General features: G+C 41.2%; 1 protein-coding gene across 6 annotated transcripts in view; it reads right to left on the reverse strand.

Moving 5' to 3' along the window:
* NEK11 (NIMA related kinase 11) overlaps nucleotides 1–17887 on the reverse strand; it is a 202726-nt gene that overhangs the window by 29289 nt on the left and 155550 nt on the right. For 3 of the 6 annotated variants that reach the window (XM_015585784.2, XM_015585785.2, XM_015585783.2), the window contains one exon: nucleotides 8072–8168. The exons of the other annotated variants lie outside the window; for them this stretch is intronic. In XM_015585784.2, the coding sequence (XP_015441270.1) occupies nucleotides 8072–8168 (97 nt within the window). The remainder of the gene's footprint in view (nucleotides 1–8071; nucleotides 8169–17887) is intronic. 6 annotated transcript variants of the gene reach the window in all.

Genomic DNA, 17887 nt, shown 5'->3' on the forward strand with positions numbered 1-17887 from the left:
ATCATATAAAACATAAAATCCAAAAGTATGAAATATACTCTGTGGAGAAACTGGAAAAAGGTACTCCCATACTTTGCTGGTGGGAATTCAAGGTGACATTTGGAAATACCTACCCCAATTATATATGCATTTATCCTTTGACCAAGCAATCCCATTTCTAGAAATCAGTCTCAAAGATGAACTGGCAATCAAACTAAAGAGCCTAATGCTATTCATTATAGTACTATTCGTAATAGCTAAAGACAGGAAAACCCCACCAGGGAGTAAACCAGGGAATAAACAATGGTACATCCACACAAAGGAGAATTTGGAAGCTATAAAAAAGGAATGAAGTGTATTGCTATATATTACTATAAAATAATGTTCGAGATATATTGCTAAATAACACTGACACAAGTGTATATGATACGCTCCCAACTTTTAAGAAGTGAGAGGGAGGGTGCATTTACTTGAATATATTTAGAAAATGAAAGGATGAGCTATGAAATTTTTGAAAAGTGATTCCCTGTTGGGAAAAGAAGAGAATAGGTTAAGGGATTGAAGATGTAAGCTGGTCTTCTTCAAAGCAAATTTTTATAGATTTAACTTTGGACCTATGGAAACATTTTACATAACTAAGAAACGAAAGCAATAAAATAAAAATAGTTTCTAAAAACTTGAAACAAGCCTCTTTTACCCACACAGAGAGTAATGACTCAGCTGTGTATAGATCATCAGTGCAGGCCTGTGAGGAAATTTCTGAGGGGAAGGACAGAACCATGTGGAAGGGCTAGAGACAATAGTCCTTGGAGTTCACATATGGCCAGGAATAGTGCCTCTTCATACCTCCTACCGGCTTTTATTATTAAACTTGATAATTCACTGGCCGTTGGGTAGAATACATGGAAGGATCTTGCTTCAGTAGTGGGCAATTATCAGCCATATTTCAATTGTCACCCTTGTCTCACATAACAAAGCTGAAAAGTAAGACCAAAAGTATCGAACTGTTTGCCAATAACTTAACTGAATCCTAAAACAAAGCTTGAGACTCTATACTGCAATACAAAAATCTCCAGCATCCAACAAGGTAAAATTCAATCAAAGATCACCGGGCATACCAAGAGGTAGAAAAATATGACCTGTAATAAGGAGAAAGATAAATCAATTGAAACCAACCCAGAAATGACACAGATGTTAGAGTTAGCTGAAAAGGACATTAAAATAATTATTATAACTCTATCCTACTTGTTCAAATAGCTAGATGAAATATTGAACATGTTAAGCAGAGGCTTGGAAGATACAAAGACTCAAATCAAACTTCTAGAGATAAAAACTATGTCTGAGATAAAAAAAAAAAAAATTACACCGGATGAAATCAATCGTGAAATCAATAGACATTACAGAAGAAAAGATTAGTTAAGTTGAAGACACAGCAATAGAAACAATCCAAAATGAAATGGGGGGTGAGAGGTGTGGGGGCCTTAAAAATTGACCAGAGCATCAGTGAGCTGTGGGCCAACTTCAGGAAGCCTGAGGGGAGACACACATCTATGCAGGCAAATTTTTTTTCCTGTGCCTCCTGCGTGAGCTGACAATACAGAAGTGATTCAGAGTTGTGGCCACCAAAAGGAGATCCCACTCCTCTCATTAAGAACACTTCTTAGGGCCCAAGTGTTTTTTAGGATATTAACTTCCAGCTGGAAAAATGGGCTCAAAAGCTCCCCCAGACCCTTCTCCATGGCTCTCCATTCTCAGGCTGAGCCTTAATGAGGTGGATCCTAGCCCTAGAACTTTGTCCCACTGAGCAAAACAGCAGAGGCCACCCCTCCCACCACTGTTCTAAGGAACTAAGGACTCTGAGCCACTGGCAAGAACCTGACCAGTCCTTGAAAGAGAAACTGGAAGTTCGGTGTCAGAATTTCCTGGGTAGTGAATCCCTCTAACAGCAAGCTACCTGGGCCCAGAAACCTTAGGGACAACTGCTTGTGAGGTGCCTGAGACTTTAACCCAAAACCTGGCTCTCTTTGTGACAATTCTCCTTGTATGGGGACTAAAGGAATTCAGAATTACAAGAGTTTAACACATGACTATTCAGAGATTTAGATCCACATCCACAACTACTATCCAGTTACAACTGGAGCCTATGATGCTAAGTGATGAGTCCACTTATATGGTATTCCGGACAAGGCAATACTATAGGGACGGAAAAGAGATCAGTGTGTTGCCAGGGGCAGGGTGTGATGGGAGAGATGCGTTCGAAGAGGGGAGCACAAGAAAAGTTTTGGAGATGAGAAAACTGCTCTATAATTTTGATGGTAGTGATGGTTACATGACTATAGGCATTTATCAAAACAGATAGAACCGTATACTAAAGAGAGTGAATTTTGTTATATAAAAGTGATACATTTGTCAAAACTCAGAATGATATACTAAAAAGAGTGAGTTTTACTAGATATAAATTATACCTTTCTTAATAAAATAAATGGAAAATGAGTTAAAAAGGTCCAAAAAGTTAAGGTCTTTAAAACATAAATATATTTTTATATAATACTTGGCTTTTATTACAATTGATCCAAATGTTATTAACCAATATTAACTCAATAAACTTAATTTTTTAAAAAAGACTGACCCCAACACATACTCTGGTAACAAAGTCCTCCTAGGGTAAAAGTCTTCTTGAGTCCTGTGCCTCTCAAACTTTAACATGTGCATGAATCTCCAGAGTTTCTTAAAATACAGATTCTGATTCAGAAGGGGTAAGACCAGAGATTCTGCATTTTTTACAAGGTTCTAGGTGGTATCTATGTTGCTGGTCCGTGGACAACACACTTTAAGTAGCAAGGCCTAGGACACTAGAGAGATCACTTGATATATAAAGATCAGAGAACTATTCATTCAGACTGAATGAGCCCTTCATAGCATGATCCATTGTGTTGGCCTGTGTAAATTAAAGGACCAGTCCCTTGGCAACAGTACGTCACTTACTACCCTCAGAGTTGAAAGCTGACCAGCTGTCCTTCCATAGGTTCACCCTTTGGCTTCCAGTGGAAGCCTGGAGCCAGGCCTGGAATCGACTCTAGCTTATGGTGGTAAAGAAAGCTATTTTGAACTAAAACCAGAAAACCCTGCCCTGAGGGTAAGGGCTTCAGTGGCCATGAAGCCACAAAGGCTCATCCAACCATCCATCTACCCATCCATCCATCTATCCACAAATAAGAAGCAATCTCTCTTCAAGTGCACATGGAAATTACTCGGCCAGAAAGGAAGTCAATGCTGATTCCTTGTGATTCTGCTGACATTCCAATGACTTTGAGTGACACCACCTAACAACTGCTGAGAGCCAAGTGCTGTCTGTGCCCCAGCAGGGGACTTTCATTTGTGGAGTGGTTTCCCAGCAGGAGTAAAAAGTGTCTGGTGACAGGAAGCCAAGTGTTAGAGGATGGTAAATGGTTGGCTTTTATATTCAACAACTTCATGACATTTTCCTAGAGAACTGGCACTTCTTTTTGCATACTAAAAAAAAATGCTATATAAATGTTTTCACAGACAGTTTCTTGCCTACAGATGCCCTCAGGTACAAAACATCACTTAGCAAACTAACACATGCCAACACCTTTAGATACGGCTTGGGGGCTTTTCAAGAAGCAACAACACGTGTATTGAGAGTCTAGTATAAGTTGTTAACATTTATTGGGCGCTTACTGTGTGCCATGAACTATCCTAAGAGAACTTCATATGTTCATGATCTCGAATAACCCTCAATACTACCCCACGAGGTAGAGACAATTATTAGCTCTGCTTTACAGATGGAGATCGGGTAACTTGTCCAAGGACGCATGCTAGTAACTATAAGGCTATAAATCCCAGCAGCTGCCATCCTCCGCCCCTTGCCTTCCCTCCTGACCCCTGTGCTGGGGTCTACTCTACTCCTGGCACTACATACGTTAATGCTGCTAAGTCCCAGTCTCCCCGCTGAGAGAACTTGAAGAAACAGGACAGTAAGATCAAACGTATTGCTCCTCAACTTCCATACAGAGCTTTGCTTTCTTACAGTAGGAGATGATGAAGCCATTTGCCTGATACCCTTAAATCACCACACACTAAGCCTTTAGGAGCACTAACGACTGTGCTGAAGGGTTTGTTCTTATGTAGCTCCTACCTTTCTCACCCTTTGGCTTCCAGTGGAAGCCTGGAGCCAGGCCTGGAATCGACTCTAGCTTATGGTGGTAAAGAAAGCTATTTTGAACCTAAAACCAGAAAACCCATCTTAAAGATGAGGAAGGCTGTGCAGACAGCAGGTTTGGTAGGGAACCAGGAGCTCAATTTTGGACATCCTGCATTTAAAATGCCTCATGGACATCCTAGGGGAGACATCAAAGGGCAGGTTACTGAAGGATTAATGGATAAAAAGATATGATGATTGGGGCTTTCTTAAAAGTTCATGGCAGAATAGACAGGAGTAGAGACAGAACAAGTTTTACCACGAGTTGATAATTGTTGAGCTGGTTGATGAATCCACTGGGATTAACTACACTATTCTGACTACTTTTGTATATGTCCGCAACTTCCCCAAACTAATTTTTTAGAAATTTGGAAGGACACAGTATCACATATAAGATACCATTAAAAATGTATAAACTGAATCTAATCATGAGAAAGTACCAGACAAACCCACATTGCAAAACATTCTATAAAACAACTGGCCTGTACTCTACAAACATGTCAGTATCATGAAAGATAATGAAAAACTGAGTAACTGTTCCAGAACAAATGACACCAAACATAACAACTGCATACAATATGTGATCCTGGTCTGTATCCTGCATTAAAAAAACAATTGCTATAAGGGACATTATAGGGGCAAATGATGACATTTGACTATGGATTGGCATATTAAATAGAATATATCAATGTGAAATCTCTTAAAATTAATCATTTACTGCGATTACATCAGAGAATGTCTTTGCTCTAAGGAGCTGTACACTTAAATAATTAGGAGTGAAAAACCACGATGAATGGAATTTATTCTCAAATGACAAGCAATAATTACAACAATTTACAAATATGTATATATAGTATAGATATAGGCAGATTATGCAAATGTGGCAAAATGTTAACAACCGGTGAATCTAGGTGGATCATATATAGGTGTTCATTGTGCTATTCTTGCAACTTTTCTATAGGCTTGACATTTTTCAAAATAAATTAAAAAAAAATTAACACGATTAACTCAGTATCCTTAAATCACATCCCTTGTGCTATTTTTACCTTCCCTACAGCCTTTTGAATAAGAAACTACTTCTTTACTCCTGAGTGATGAGTACCAAACTTGATTTTTCTTTAAGAATGTCTCCTGTATATATCAGTTTTACATGCATTGTGTCACTCATCACAGCAGGCCAGCAGGCATTCCACAGCTGCTAGGGTGCCATCGTGGATAGCCCTCAGGTGTCAGCCCCTTCAGAGATTGCCTTGGCTGCAGAATGTCTTGCTCACTCATGGTCCCTTCCCAGGGTGGCCTACCTACATGCAGTGCTTGATTGACTTGAGGTTATAAAGGCCTGGCCTCCTCTCCTCAACTCAGGATGGTTCTGCAGGGCCATCCCAGCTTCAGAGCTCTGTGGAGTCGACTGAGGCCTCCACAGAGACAGAATCACAACTTGACATGTCCCTGTGTCTAGTCTGCTTCCTTCCACTTCCTTCCCCCAGGTGTTGGACACAAGAACACTCCCTCACAGACTTCCTGCACAATGACTACCATCTCTGAGTCTGCTTTCTGGGGACCCAGCTGGGGAAATGATATCATGACCATTTTGCAGAGAAAGAAATTGAACCTTAGAAAAATCACTTGCCGAAGGTCAGAAAACCATTTATTCGTAAAGCCAAGACTTAGACGCCCTCTCTGCTGGCCGCCAGCTTCCCCTTCCTTTTCATTATTACCTCTCCAAGTCCTACTTCTCTGTAGGCCAAGGACAAGGTCTCACTTCTCTCAGAGGTCTCCTCAACTTTCCCTTTCTGGCCTTGAAGCTCTTACCACCTGCTCCGTTTGGCACCTGGCCATGGTCTCATTTGGGGACTCCTCTTAACCATCGCCTCATAGTACATAGCCTGTGTACTGTGTTGTCATTTAGCTTTTCACTTTGAAGTTTGGTGCTTTCTCCGCTGTCTCTCTGGGAGCAAATTCATTCAGTGTTCTCCATACCCCACCAGTTGCTGTCCCCACGCTGAGCAAGCAGAATATCACTGCACAGTGAAAGAATGGCAAGATTCCTCCGCTTCCGGCTGAGGTCTATGTCTCAGAAACTAAGGAAACACAACAGCCTCAAAAGACACACGGTCCTGCAGCTTCCATTTCCTTTGTGTCTCTCTTCTAAAATGGTATAGAGCCTTGTGACATGGAATATAAGGGGATGACAGGTTCTTCTCCCAGAGGAGCAATGCCGTCTGTTGGGGAGTAATCCAAACTGCATTGACCCACATGAAAATATGAGCCAGATCATACTTGGTCAAATTCAGTCAAACAGTAAGGAAGAAAACAACATACCAAGAAATAAAATCACTAGACTGCATCTGGGTCATTTGTTTTGGCAAAACTACCTTCATTTTAATTACTTAAAGCATTTAATCATAATCTAGAAAATGGGATATCGTGTACTTTGCAAAAGTAACGAAGTCGTAGATCAAAAATCTGACAATACCAGATTATTAAATTTTAAGAATGAAGTAAGTGAGTTGCTTTTCTTTGAAGATTATAAACTAGGAGCTTAGCAAAGCCTTCTCCATAACCTCCTTCTATTAAGATGAAATGGAAGTCAGCAGAGGTGGGCCAGTTTAGTCCGAACTCCCTCACTTCCAGTTCCTGGGATTCTCTTGTTGCTCTGGTCGCTGTGTTACTATGTGATCACTCAGGTATAGGCAGAATTTGAAAACAATGAGCATTTAAACATATTACTAGCTTTAGGTTTGGAAATAATTTTCAGCACTCGCTTCTCCTTTGCTTTCAAACATTAGCCTATATGTGCTATGTTGCAAGAGCAATAAAAATACAAATCGACTGAAAATAATTTTTGCCAAACTTCACTAATTTTTCATCCAGCACCAATGTAATGAGTAGATTTTAGGGAGAAATTTCAGAGTTGGAACATCTGTAGGAGGGGTCCACAGACTATATAGCCCCAGGCCAAATCTGGCCTGCCACCCGTTGTTGTATATCTTCTGAACTAAGAATTGTTTTTACTTTTTAAATGGTTGAGAAAATCAAAGAAGGACAATATTTTGTGATACCTGAAAGTTATATGAAATTCAAATTTCAGTCTAAAAGTAATGTTTATTGAAGCACAGCCATGCTCATTTATTTATTCATTGTCTCTGGCTGCTTTTGTGTTGCAACAGCAGAGTTGAGTAATTGTAGCAGAAACCATAAGGCCCACAGAGCCTAAAATATTTATTATTTAGCCCTTTACAGAGAGGATTTGCCAACCCCTTATCTACAGACATGAGCTGTACAGAAGAAGTTAGACTAGGAGATGGGATGCCTCTTCTTTGCCAATAAGTCTGTACCAGGTACTGTCTTAGTCTGTTTGTGGCTGATATAACAATATACCATAGACTGGGTAGCTTAATAAACAACATAAGTTTATATCTCACAGTTCTAGAGACTAGGATGTCCAAGATTATGAAGCCAACATTGCTGCCTTCTGCCGAGGTCCCTCTTCCTCGTTCATAACTGCTGCCTTCTTGTTGCTGTCCTCCCATGACGGAAGGGGCTGGAGATCTCTATAGAGCCTCTTTTATAAGGCACTAAGCCCATTCATGAGGGTGGCACCTCCCCAAAGCCCCAGCGACTAATATCGTTCCCTTTGAAGGTTAAGATTCAACGTACGAATTCTGAGGCGGACAAATTAAACCACAGCAGGTGCTTTTGATGCAGATTCAGGCCTTAAACTGGGCTTGTGCACATTCCATTCACTGTTGCCTCTAGAAAAACATAGCTGCTATTTTTGTGGAGACCAACTAGAATAGGATTACGTCACTCTTTGTCAATATGTTCTAACACCGCACTCTCGTAGGGGTCAGGCAACATGCTACTTACTCCCTCATGCGTCTCATCTTCGTCCCAGCCATTGTACTGTTGAAAATTGTTGGTCCTGGGGACATGTCTGGAGCTGCGCTGGTGACTGTCCTTGTGTCTGAAAATCAATGCACAGCCCTTATTGACTTCATCAGCACTCCGGCAACTTCGAGGCAATATTCAAGGGCAATCAGAAAACAGAAGCTAATACACCTTTGCCACAATGTAATGCCACATTAATTAAAGAGGAATTCAATTATGACACGCACATTAAGAAGATTTATTCCAAATGACAAGATTATTTACACTTTTAATATGTGCAAGGAATTCCAGGACCAACCCGCTCTCGGAAAGGATTATTTAGACAGAATGCCATGGTTTAAAAGAGTGGCTTTTTATCCTAGAAAACTCAGGGAGAAATGCATCAACAGAAAAGCAAACATTTTTGGTGAGGCTTTGGCCAGTCTCGCAGCAGGTGTAGAAATTTGTTCCTGATGACTGAGAAATTTTTGCTAACAAACTTCGTTTCCCTTTACCTGAATCTCACATGTGAGCATTAGCTTTTTTTTCCAATGTAAAGCAAGATGCTGACCAGGGTCATCTGCAGCCTTGAACTTCAGCAGAATGGAGTGGAAGGCCAGAGGTGGGTTCAGAAGGTAAAGTGTTGTTAATGAAAGGTGAGGTGTTCTGAAATCTGCTGAGTGAGCCACGGATTTTACAGATGCCCTGGAGGCTCTTACAAAACATGTTGGAACTGAAGGGAAAGAAATAGTCCACCGACTGAAACAACAGTACTTCGGCTGAGAAGCTAAAGCTGGCCCCTGAGCCAGGGCTCAGGGCAATCAGGAGCTGAATTTGTATATTGGTCCTCCCTGGAGCTGGGGACAGAGTCCACCCTGTGCATTCCTTAGATCTCCCACAGGGTGCCTCACATCCCATCAGGAAAAAGCTGTGAGCGCCCAATATTCATTTATAAATTATATCCATGTAGTTGCTATGTCAGAGAAGGAACCCAAGTTGTGAATTCCCCTCTTTCCCCAGTAGATCTCATGTAACATGTGACTGTCTGATTTAGGACCACATGAGGAAGTGGGAGTCAAACCCCATTTTACATATTAGTAAAGCTTTTTTCAAATATATATATATATTTCAAATATATATATATTTCAAATATATATATATTTCAAATATATATATATATATTTGATGCCACTCAATAAAATACAGTACACTGCAACACAATACAATGTAATTACTGGATGTAATTTCCTCCAGGAAGTCCTCTTCGATTCCCCAGGGCTGGAGCAGTTGGTCCTCCCTTTTACACACGTAGCATGAGAAACAGTACTGTTCACCCTGCAGTGATCCAATCACTACTGATTTTCTCTTTCTTCCGCCAGACCGCAAACCCCACGAGGGCAGGGCCCATTTGCTGTTGTGATAAGTGCCCAGTGCACACCTGCACTCTCTCTAACCAAGGGGCAACTCTCCATGCTGTCCATTTTTCTAAATTTATGTTTAAATCTATATGTAAATTATTAAATTAGTTATAAATTATTAAGTTTATAGATTTAGATATATGTTTATAAATTTATTCTCATATTTCTTAGGTTTTTCAAATTTAATCAACGCAAATTTCAGTATTTCCCACACGGGCTCTTCTTTGCACGCCCCCTTGGGGCATGCATCCCACTTTGAACTTTCTGCCCTTATAGATATCATGGAAATGAAGATTCTCCCACTCAACTCTGTCAGAATCTCTGATCTTTTCTCAGTCTAGATTCTTAGATGCAGAATTACTGGATCAACAGGTATGAACTTCGCAGAGGGCACATTAGAATTAGTTAAATAAACCACCCGTCCTGCCTTGTACATCACCAGTTATGCCTCTACGTTGAGACACCAGTACTGGCAACTGATTGCTCCCTTTTCTCTCACTCCTAGAGATGGCACCTTCCCATCCAGAGAGGAAATCTGCCCCAGTGTTCGCTGTCATCAGACAGCTGATTCAGCGGCTTGTCCCTGTCCACCAGCTCTGGCCAAGCAGCTGCTTCTCTCCAGGGACAGATTTGTGCATGGGGGGTAGGAGGGAGGCATGGGGGTTCACTTCATGTCCATGTTGGTTGCTTTTTATAATCATCTTTTCTGGAACCTGAAAAGTTATTAGAACAATAACCAACCACACCATGCCAAGTAACACGCACACTCAAAAATCAGTTCTGCCCAAAACAAAGGGAAGGTGCTCCTTTCCCCTCTCTTCCAGAGAGAGTTGGCAGGTCCTAAAGGCTTCTGCAAGTAAAGGTCAAAGCAATTTCCAGGAGCTGCAGTTTATTTTCATCTGGCCACTGTTCCCTCCAGTAAGGCTCTCAGCATTGCCAGGAAAGATGCTAAGCCTTGAGCCCGAGAGTGGAGATCAGGGCAGTAGAATTTAGAGTAACAGGGTTGGCAAAGCTTGATGTGGAGAGCAGCTCCTTTTCCAGTGTTTCTTATAGGCCAGCCTTTTCCCTCTTTATCCCACCGTTCAACAAGAATAGCAGTTGCTTTATGTCAAAGAAAAGGATAACACATTTAGCAGTCATGATGAAAATAATTGGGTTAGAATCAGAGACTCCACTAATAGAACACTGAATCCCAGAGAGTGTTCTGGACCAGTGCTTTTCAAAATTTAATGTGCTATGAATCACCCAGGACATCCTCCTATGCTGCCGTCTTGGACCTGCCAACCAAGGGAGCCTGTTAAAATGCAGATTCTGATTTCGTGGGTGTGGGCAGAGCCAGAGATTCTGCATTTCTAGTAAGCTCCCCAGTAATACAAATGCTGCTGGTCCTGGGACCACATTTTGAGTAGCAAGGCTCTAGAAAGGCCAGCTACATAATTCATGGTGCCCAGAGCGACATGACAGTGTAGGGTGCATTGTTCAAAAAGCAAAAGAACATCTGATTTCTTTCTTCTGCATCTCTCTGTGCACCTGTCATGTTTTCTTTTTTGTTTGTTTTGTTTGTTTGTTTGTTTGTTTTTGCAGAGGAGGGGGCATTTAATACCATTCTCCGTCAGGAGTTGGGATAAATACTCTCAAAGAGAGTGAAGACCCTTACAGGGCCCCAAAGGTTTCAAAGAATGACGTCACAGGAAGTCATTGGAAGTGTTTTCTCCTATCTTCTGAAAGAGTTTGTAAAGGACTGGTATTAATTCTTCTTAGAGTGTTTGCTCAAATTCATCAGTGAAACAATTGGGTCTGAGCTTTGTTGGAAGTTTTAAAATTACTAATTTGATCTACTATTCAGATTTCTCTTTCTTCTTGAGTCGGTTTTGGTCTTTGTCTTTCTAGAAATTTGTCTATTTCATCAAAGTTATCTAATTTGCTGACATACTGTTTTTCTTAATATACACTAATAATCCCTTTTATTTCTTTAAGGTTGATAGTAATGTCTTCCCTTTTATGCCCGATTTATTTCGAGTCTTTTTTCTCATTTACTTGGTTAGTATAGTTAAAGATGTATAAATTCTGTTGATCTTTTCAAGGAACCAGTAGGAGTACTATCGAGTACATATACATAAGAGACTAGGTTTAGGTTAGGCACAGGGAATACAAAGAGGTATAATGAGGATCTGTGGGAAAAGCACTTGCCTTCAAGTTAGGGGACCACAGCTATTGTTCTGCTTCCACTCTCACCAGCTACATGGCCCTCAGTTTCCTCATTTGGGATTTCAGTGGTTTCGTTAGACTGAGGGCCTTCTCTCAATTCCAACATTCTGTGATCTGGTATAAGACATTTCCCTGGACCTTCAGAGGGACCGAATTTACTTACAGAGATAAACACCAACCAAAGGGACCAAATGTTAAGAGGTGAATGGCTAGGACCAACAATAAAAGCTACAGGTATTGTAGAACATCAGGCGAAATCATCCTGGAGTCTCTCTCCACACCTATGAATTATAGGATGATGAGGTTTACAACACCAGATACTACCCCATGGGGATGTTATGACAATGAGATGAAAGCAAAATGATACGAAGAGACATTAGGCAACTAGAAGCTGTGTTTCTTAAGAGCACAGGGCATAGCTCATCATAGTGATACTGTCAGGATTGCTCTACTTCTATTATCTCTTAGCAAAGCTATTTTCTCCGAAGAAGTGGCAGTTTGATGATTCTGACATTTCACCAGCACAGAGAGGTTCTGCTCTCATTTCTTCCAAAATTTTCCTTTATTCACTTCAGTTGTTGGACAAATGACCTTGATCTCAAAAACCTACATTTGCCCTCCCTGCTAAACATCCTACCATGTGGGTAATAAAGAGCTGATGCAGGGACTGCAGGGGTGGATAATTTGGCAGACAAGATCTCACTGAAGCACCTGGGACACTGCTTACTCAGGAATCCCTGCAGACACTGCCCTCGGTACATAAAACAATTAGACTGCTTCTCACCTAATCTCCTTTAACCCTCCTCTTTCTCTCAATTGCCTAAGCATTGCTATTTGAAGACACTCCTCTTTGCCCAGATTATTGCAAAGGCATGTCCTCACGGCCCATTATTTCTCCTCCCACTTTTCAGAATAGGATGTGACTGAAGATTCATCTAGGGGTTGACAAACTCTTTCTGTAAAGGGCTAGGTAGTAAATATTTTAGGCTTTGCAGGCCAAACGATCTCTGTTACAAGTATTCGACTGTGCTGTTGCAACATGAAAACAATTATAGGTGATATATAAATGAATGAGTATGACTGTGTTCCAGTAAAATTTTATTTACAAAAACAGGTAGTGAGCCCGATTTGGCTAGACAATGGACAATCATGATTCTGAGCTGGAAGTGACCACAGACATCTTTAAGGCAAATCACCTCCTCTTATGGAGGGGGAGTGTGAGGCCAGCAGAGGCTGTACGACTTGCTTAAGGTCACGGAGCTATAAGGGGAAGGCCAGAGCCAGTACTAGAACCTGGTTTCCTGACTCCCAAATGAGTGTCTTTCTTAATCGTCCACAGATGTACCACATCCAGTCAAGGCTTTTCACGTGCTGAGTTTGAAAAAATCACGAGATCATCAGACAAGACCCCCCTCCTCTAAAGGTTGACATTTAGGGAAAACAGATTCCATTTGTTATCTTGTTTCTCCACCTCATCAGATGAAGGCTCCATGGCTTATTGTAAGAGGGCCATGAATCAGCAGGGCATTGTGAAGGCTGTTCCACTCTGCTGAGAGGCTCAGCAGGCCCACATCTTTGTGGAGGTTTTTCCTTGAGCTTCCCCCCTGTGATGACAGCAGACCTCAGGATGTTAATAAAATTGCCTAAGAATCTGCAAAGGAGGTTGGACTCTGTCCTAATTGTGTCACCCCAACATCCCAGGGATGGAGACACACTACCCACAACTCTTTTCAAAGAAAGATGTGTGGCCCAGCTGCCGGGAACACTGGAGACAGATAGCCTCCAGCCATGGCCCCGTCAAGCACTGCCTCAGCCACAGAAAGCTGCCTTGTCCAAGATCATGCCCTTCCTGTATGGCCCACATTTGACGATTGGTCACGGTAGAGGTAGAAAGCCTGGACATTTTGGCCCATGCGGACAAATCTGAGTCCAGAGCTCCCTGTGGGTTTGGGCAGGGCTTGAGAGTCCTGCATCCCTGCTCAACTCTGCCTTCTGCGTCATTTTGCTCCTTTCCCCTCCTGTCCGCAGGAGTTAATCTCGAGGGCTCTCCCAAATAAGGGTCCTGCCCTCTTAACTCCACGTCAGAGATCGCTTCCTGAAGAACCTAAGCAATGACACGGGGGCACTGGGATTGGAGGGTGTGGGGGACAGGGAGGTGGTTGTCTTGGTACCTTTAACAAGTTGAGTATCTGATAAAAGAGAGAATGAAAATGACGAAAATGTAACCATTCCTATGCCCCCGCCATTCCCAGCTCTTTCAGAGAATTGTATCTATGGGCTCAGGGCAGAAGCCACCGCCTGAGGTTGTTGTCAGCCCTGCAGCAGCAGCTGTGTCCAAGCCAAACCACATGAGGAAGCTAGAGAAGGAAGAAAGGCGAAGAAGGTGGGGTTCAGGGGGCTGGGCACAATAGGACGAGCGTGTGAGCTGCCTCACCTGCCTCAGAGGACTGGGGTTTGAGTCTGTGATGTTTGCTAAGTTACAAAACTATGACTCACTTTTCTCTCCTGTCCAAAAAAAACAAAAAAATTAAATTTGGGGAGCTCTAGTAAAGCTTAAATGCAATGATCTCTATAAAAGTGCTTTGTTGTTGGTAAAGGCCAAGGTAAATTTGTTACACTGCCTCCCTCATCCCCATGGCACCCACCCCAGTGCTTTGCACAGGGCAGCTTCCCAACGAATAAATAGTGCCGTGCTGCCTCTACCAAAATTAAATTAGCTGGAAAAGAAGTGGGTCAGCTTGGAAAGCAAATTTGCTACTCACAGGGGAGATAATAAATACCAGAAGATAGGAAATCAATACACTTTCTATTTTTACTACATGGTTATTTCACACAACAAATATTCAACTGAATCATATGGAAGATGAAAAACAACAGAAGTTCAGCAGTCTGAGAATGTTCATTTCCTTTTGAATATACCAGAAGAAGCCTCTAAGAATAGCACCTATCAGTTAAAAAAAAAGGGGGGGTGTGTGTCTTGTGTTTTACTATGCAATTGAATATGTACTCTACAATAGTTCTATGTCAAGAAATGCTCAATAAATGTTTCATCATTAAGTGATTTGCAGGTGAATGCATCCTTACTCTTTCAACTTTTCATATAAATAGCCTAATAGAACTTTTAAATAAACTAGACAAGAAACCTGCCCTAGCAAATAGGTGAAAAATCTTCCCCTCTGCTGGTAATACAGCTTTACTGATCCAACTAGAAATAACCTCAAAAAGTAACTGGTCTGGTGTATAATTACTGCCTGAAAGAATTGCTCAATGTTGTCCCTTTCCGAACAAGTAGTCTCTAAAATTCAGACGGCCAGGTGAATCTGATCATTTACTGAGGCCCAGGAGCAGCCACCTTGCCCAGGAAGGCACATCGATGGCTATCCGTGCTGCATGCAATCAGACACACCCAAGAGCGTAACTGTGCCTCTTATGGGGCTGAGATGGATGACAGGGGACACGTGTGTCCCTTCCGTCTCTTCTAAACTGAACACACTCATCTAAGCAGATCCAGGACTGAGGTTTTGGTTCTGCAAGCAGGCACTTCATTAGTCCACCACCTTGCCAGGCTTCACAGGACTACTTTCCACTTTTCATTAGAGTGTCCATCCCAACCATCACTGTCCAAAGCAAATGGCTCCCTCTCTAGTCAGTAGCACAGATGATAAAGGGAAAATAATTACCGTAAGTCATCTACCCCTTCTGTGAAAGCCAGAAGAGAAGATGTTTCTACGAGATACTGCAAGAGCCACCTCTCGTTCCACACGTCTAGACATTTTTAGGTCCTATCCTTATAACAAGAAAGTTCATTACTGTAATAGATATACATTAATTTTGGCCTCACATTCTAGAGGAGAATCTTCTACTTTGTGAGACAGAGTCCAGCTCCCACTAAAGATGCTACAAACACCAGAGAGTCACTTTCCCAGCCTCCCCTGTTGTTAGGGGGTAGGCACAGCCTTTGCCAATGAGAGGCAGCCTCCCCAGACTTTATGTCAGAAGTCGTAATGAGAAGGAGTAGAGATCACATGGAGTCCATCCAGCAGGGATGGGGCAGGAGGAATGGCCACAGCCAGGTCCTGGGGGCAGCAATGGTAAGCTGTTTAGCCTCCATGCCCTGCGTCCGACATTAATGACCCAGTGGAGAGACCCCTGTGGGGTTGGAACTGAGCTCCTCTGCCACCTTGTTCCAGCCTCAGCCAAGCCTTCATCTGACTAAAACCTGAGAGACTCTGAACCAGTACCACCAAGCCAAGCCACTTCTGAATTCATAACCCACAGAAACCGTGAGAGATAATAAGTGATTATGGTTGCTTTTAGCCAATAAGTTTTTGAGTACTTTTCAATGTAGCCATAGGTAAAAGGCACCAAGCTTTTATTGAAGGCCAGGATAAGAAACAAATGTATGGAGAATGTTTCTACATTTACCTTTGAAATCATTGTTTGTTGCATAGTGGCACAGTTGCTGTAAAAGTGTTGTGTTACTGTTTTTAGAACTTGGTAATGGGAAATAGCAGGTGCCCTTTGGAAATGGATGAATGATTTTAACATTCGTATGAGAAAATCAAGTCAACAGATAAGAATATTTTGAAAAACAAATAAGAAAATTGGTAGATATCCATCCCATCATATATTAAAACAATGCATAAAGGCAGTGTAATTAAACCACTCTGGTATTGATAGAGGGTTAAAAAGCTAGATCTGTAGTCCAAAAGAGAGTCGGAAAAAGATAATATCCAAGAGCTGTGAAACAACACAAGGAAAAATTAAATTAAATGGAAAAGAATAAATTCTACCTGCATAAAATCCTCAAGTGTGTAAGATAAGACAATAAAAATCCTAGGAGAAAATTTAGGAGTCTATATATAAAACTTTTCTTAAAGAAAAGATAGGAAAACTACAATCCGTAAACACTCATATTTGCCTACCTAAAAAATTTGCAACACATATGATAGAAAAGAGAGTAGCAATATCTTTGTAATAATTTAGCTTAGTAACACTGAATGTTAAATCTAGTGCAGGTGATAGTGAATGTTTGTCCACACACACACACACACACACACACACACACACACACACAAGGGGGTATTAAATATTAAAAATCCTAGTAAATACCTTTCACAGGTAAAAGATGACCTTATTTGTTTAGGAAAAATGATGAAAATTAGCTACCAAGATAATTCACGTCATGTTCACCGGTGTGATGATTCAGGCAAATAATATCAAATGGAACTGCTCTCTACTCCCCAGCAAAACCTGCCTGCTCCTGCCTGCTTCCAGCTCTGTGTTCCTCCTCGTCTCCTCATGTTCGAATTTATCCTTATATCAGGAACGATCTCAGATGCTACCTTCTCCTTGAAGCTTCCTTGATAACTTTTATCCCCCCCAACTGAAAGCAATATCCCCACTTTTGGAATTCTTGCTCTCCTGTTGTATAGCTATTTAGGTCTTTGTCTTATTTCTCCTCTGAATTCTAAGCCTTTAGTGGCAGGATCCTGGCCTAACACATCTTTGTGAGCTAATGCCATCCCTCTCTAAAGTATGTTAACTTTGATGAAATCTTAATGTATGAGTACTAAATGAGTGCATGATTGCTGAGTTTCTCTCTTAGGTAAACTTGATTACTAGAACTTTTTTTCTTGGTAATAGTAATATATAGAATGTCCTTTGTTAAGAGTATACTACCAAGAATGATTAATACTATTGTTTTAGGGATTTATTTATATTACAAAGTCTTTTTTCTACTCCTTCCCCATCACTACACATCTGCCAAATGAATGCGTCTGGCATGGTAACAGAAAAATAGCAGGTTTTCTGTGAAGTGCCACTAAATCTGTTGCTTCCTTTCAAGATTTAAATAACTTAGAGAAACTATTAAATTTCTCTAATGCATAAAGAGAAGGGATAGTGACAAATAAATATTGTGCATTCACATCAAAATGATCCAAGTGGTCCAAAATACTATCCCTCCTTTCCTCCAGATGAAGTAGTTTCAATGTGTCAGTAAGCAAAGACAAAACACTATGTTGAAGCCATTCTAATTATTATAAGAAATTCTTTTCTGTCAAGGTACAAATCATAATAGTGCAAGGTTAAATGGCTGTCAGTCATCCCTACACTTAATGACTTAGAGTTTGTAGAACTTAAGCAAAGGAAGTTTCTAACGAGTTAATAAAAAAACAAAACTTATCTG

Source organism: Pteropus alecto, unplaced genomic scaffold (genome assembly GCF_000325575.1).
Source record: "Pteropus alecto unplaced genomic scaffold, ASM32557v1 scaffold92, whole genome shotgun sequence".
Taxonomy (NCBI): domain Eukaryota; kingdom Metazoa; phylum Chordata; class Mammalia; order Chiroptera; family Pteropodidae; genus Pteropus; species Pteropus alecto.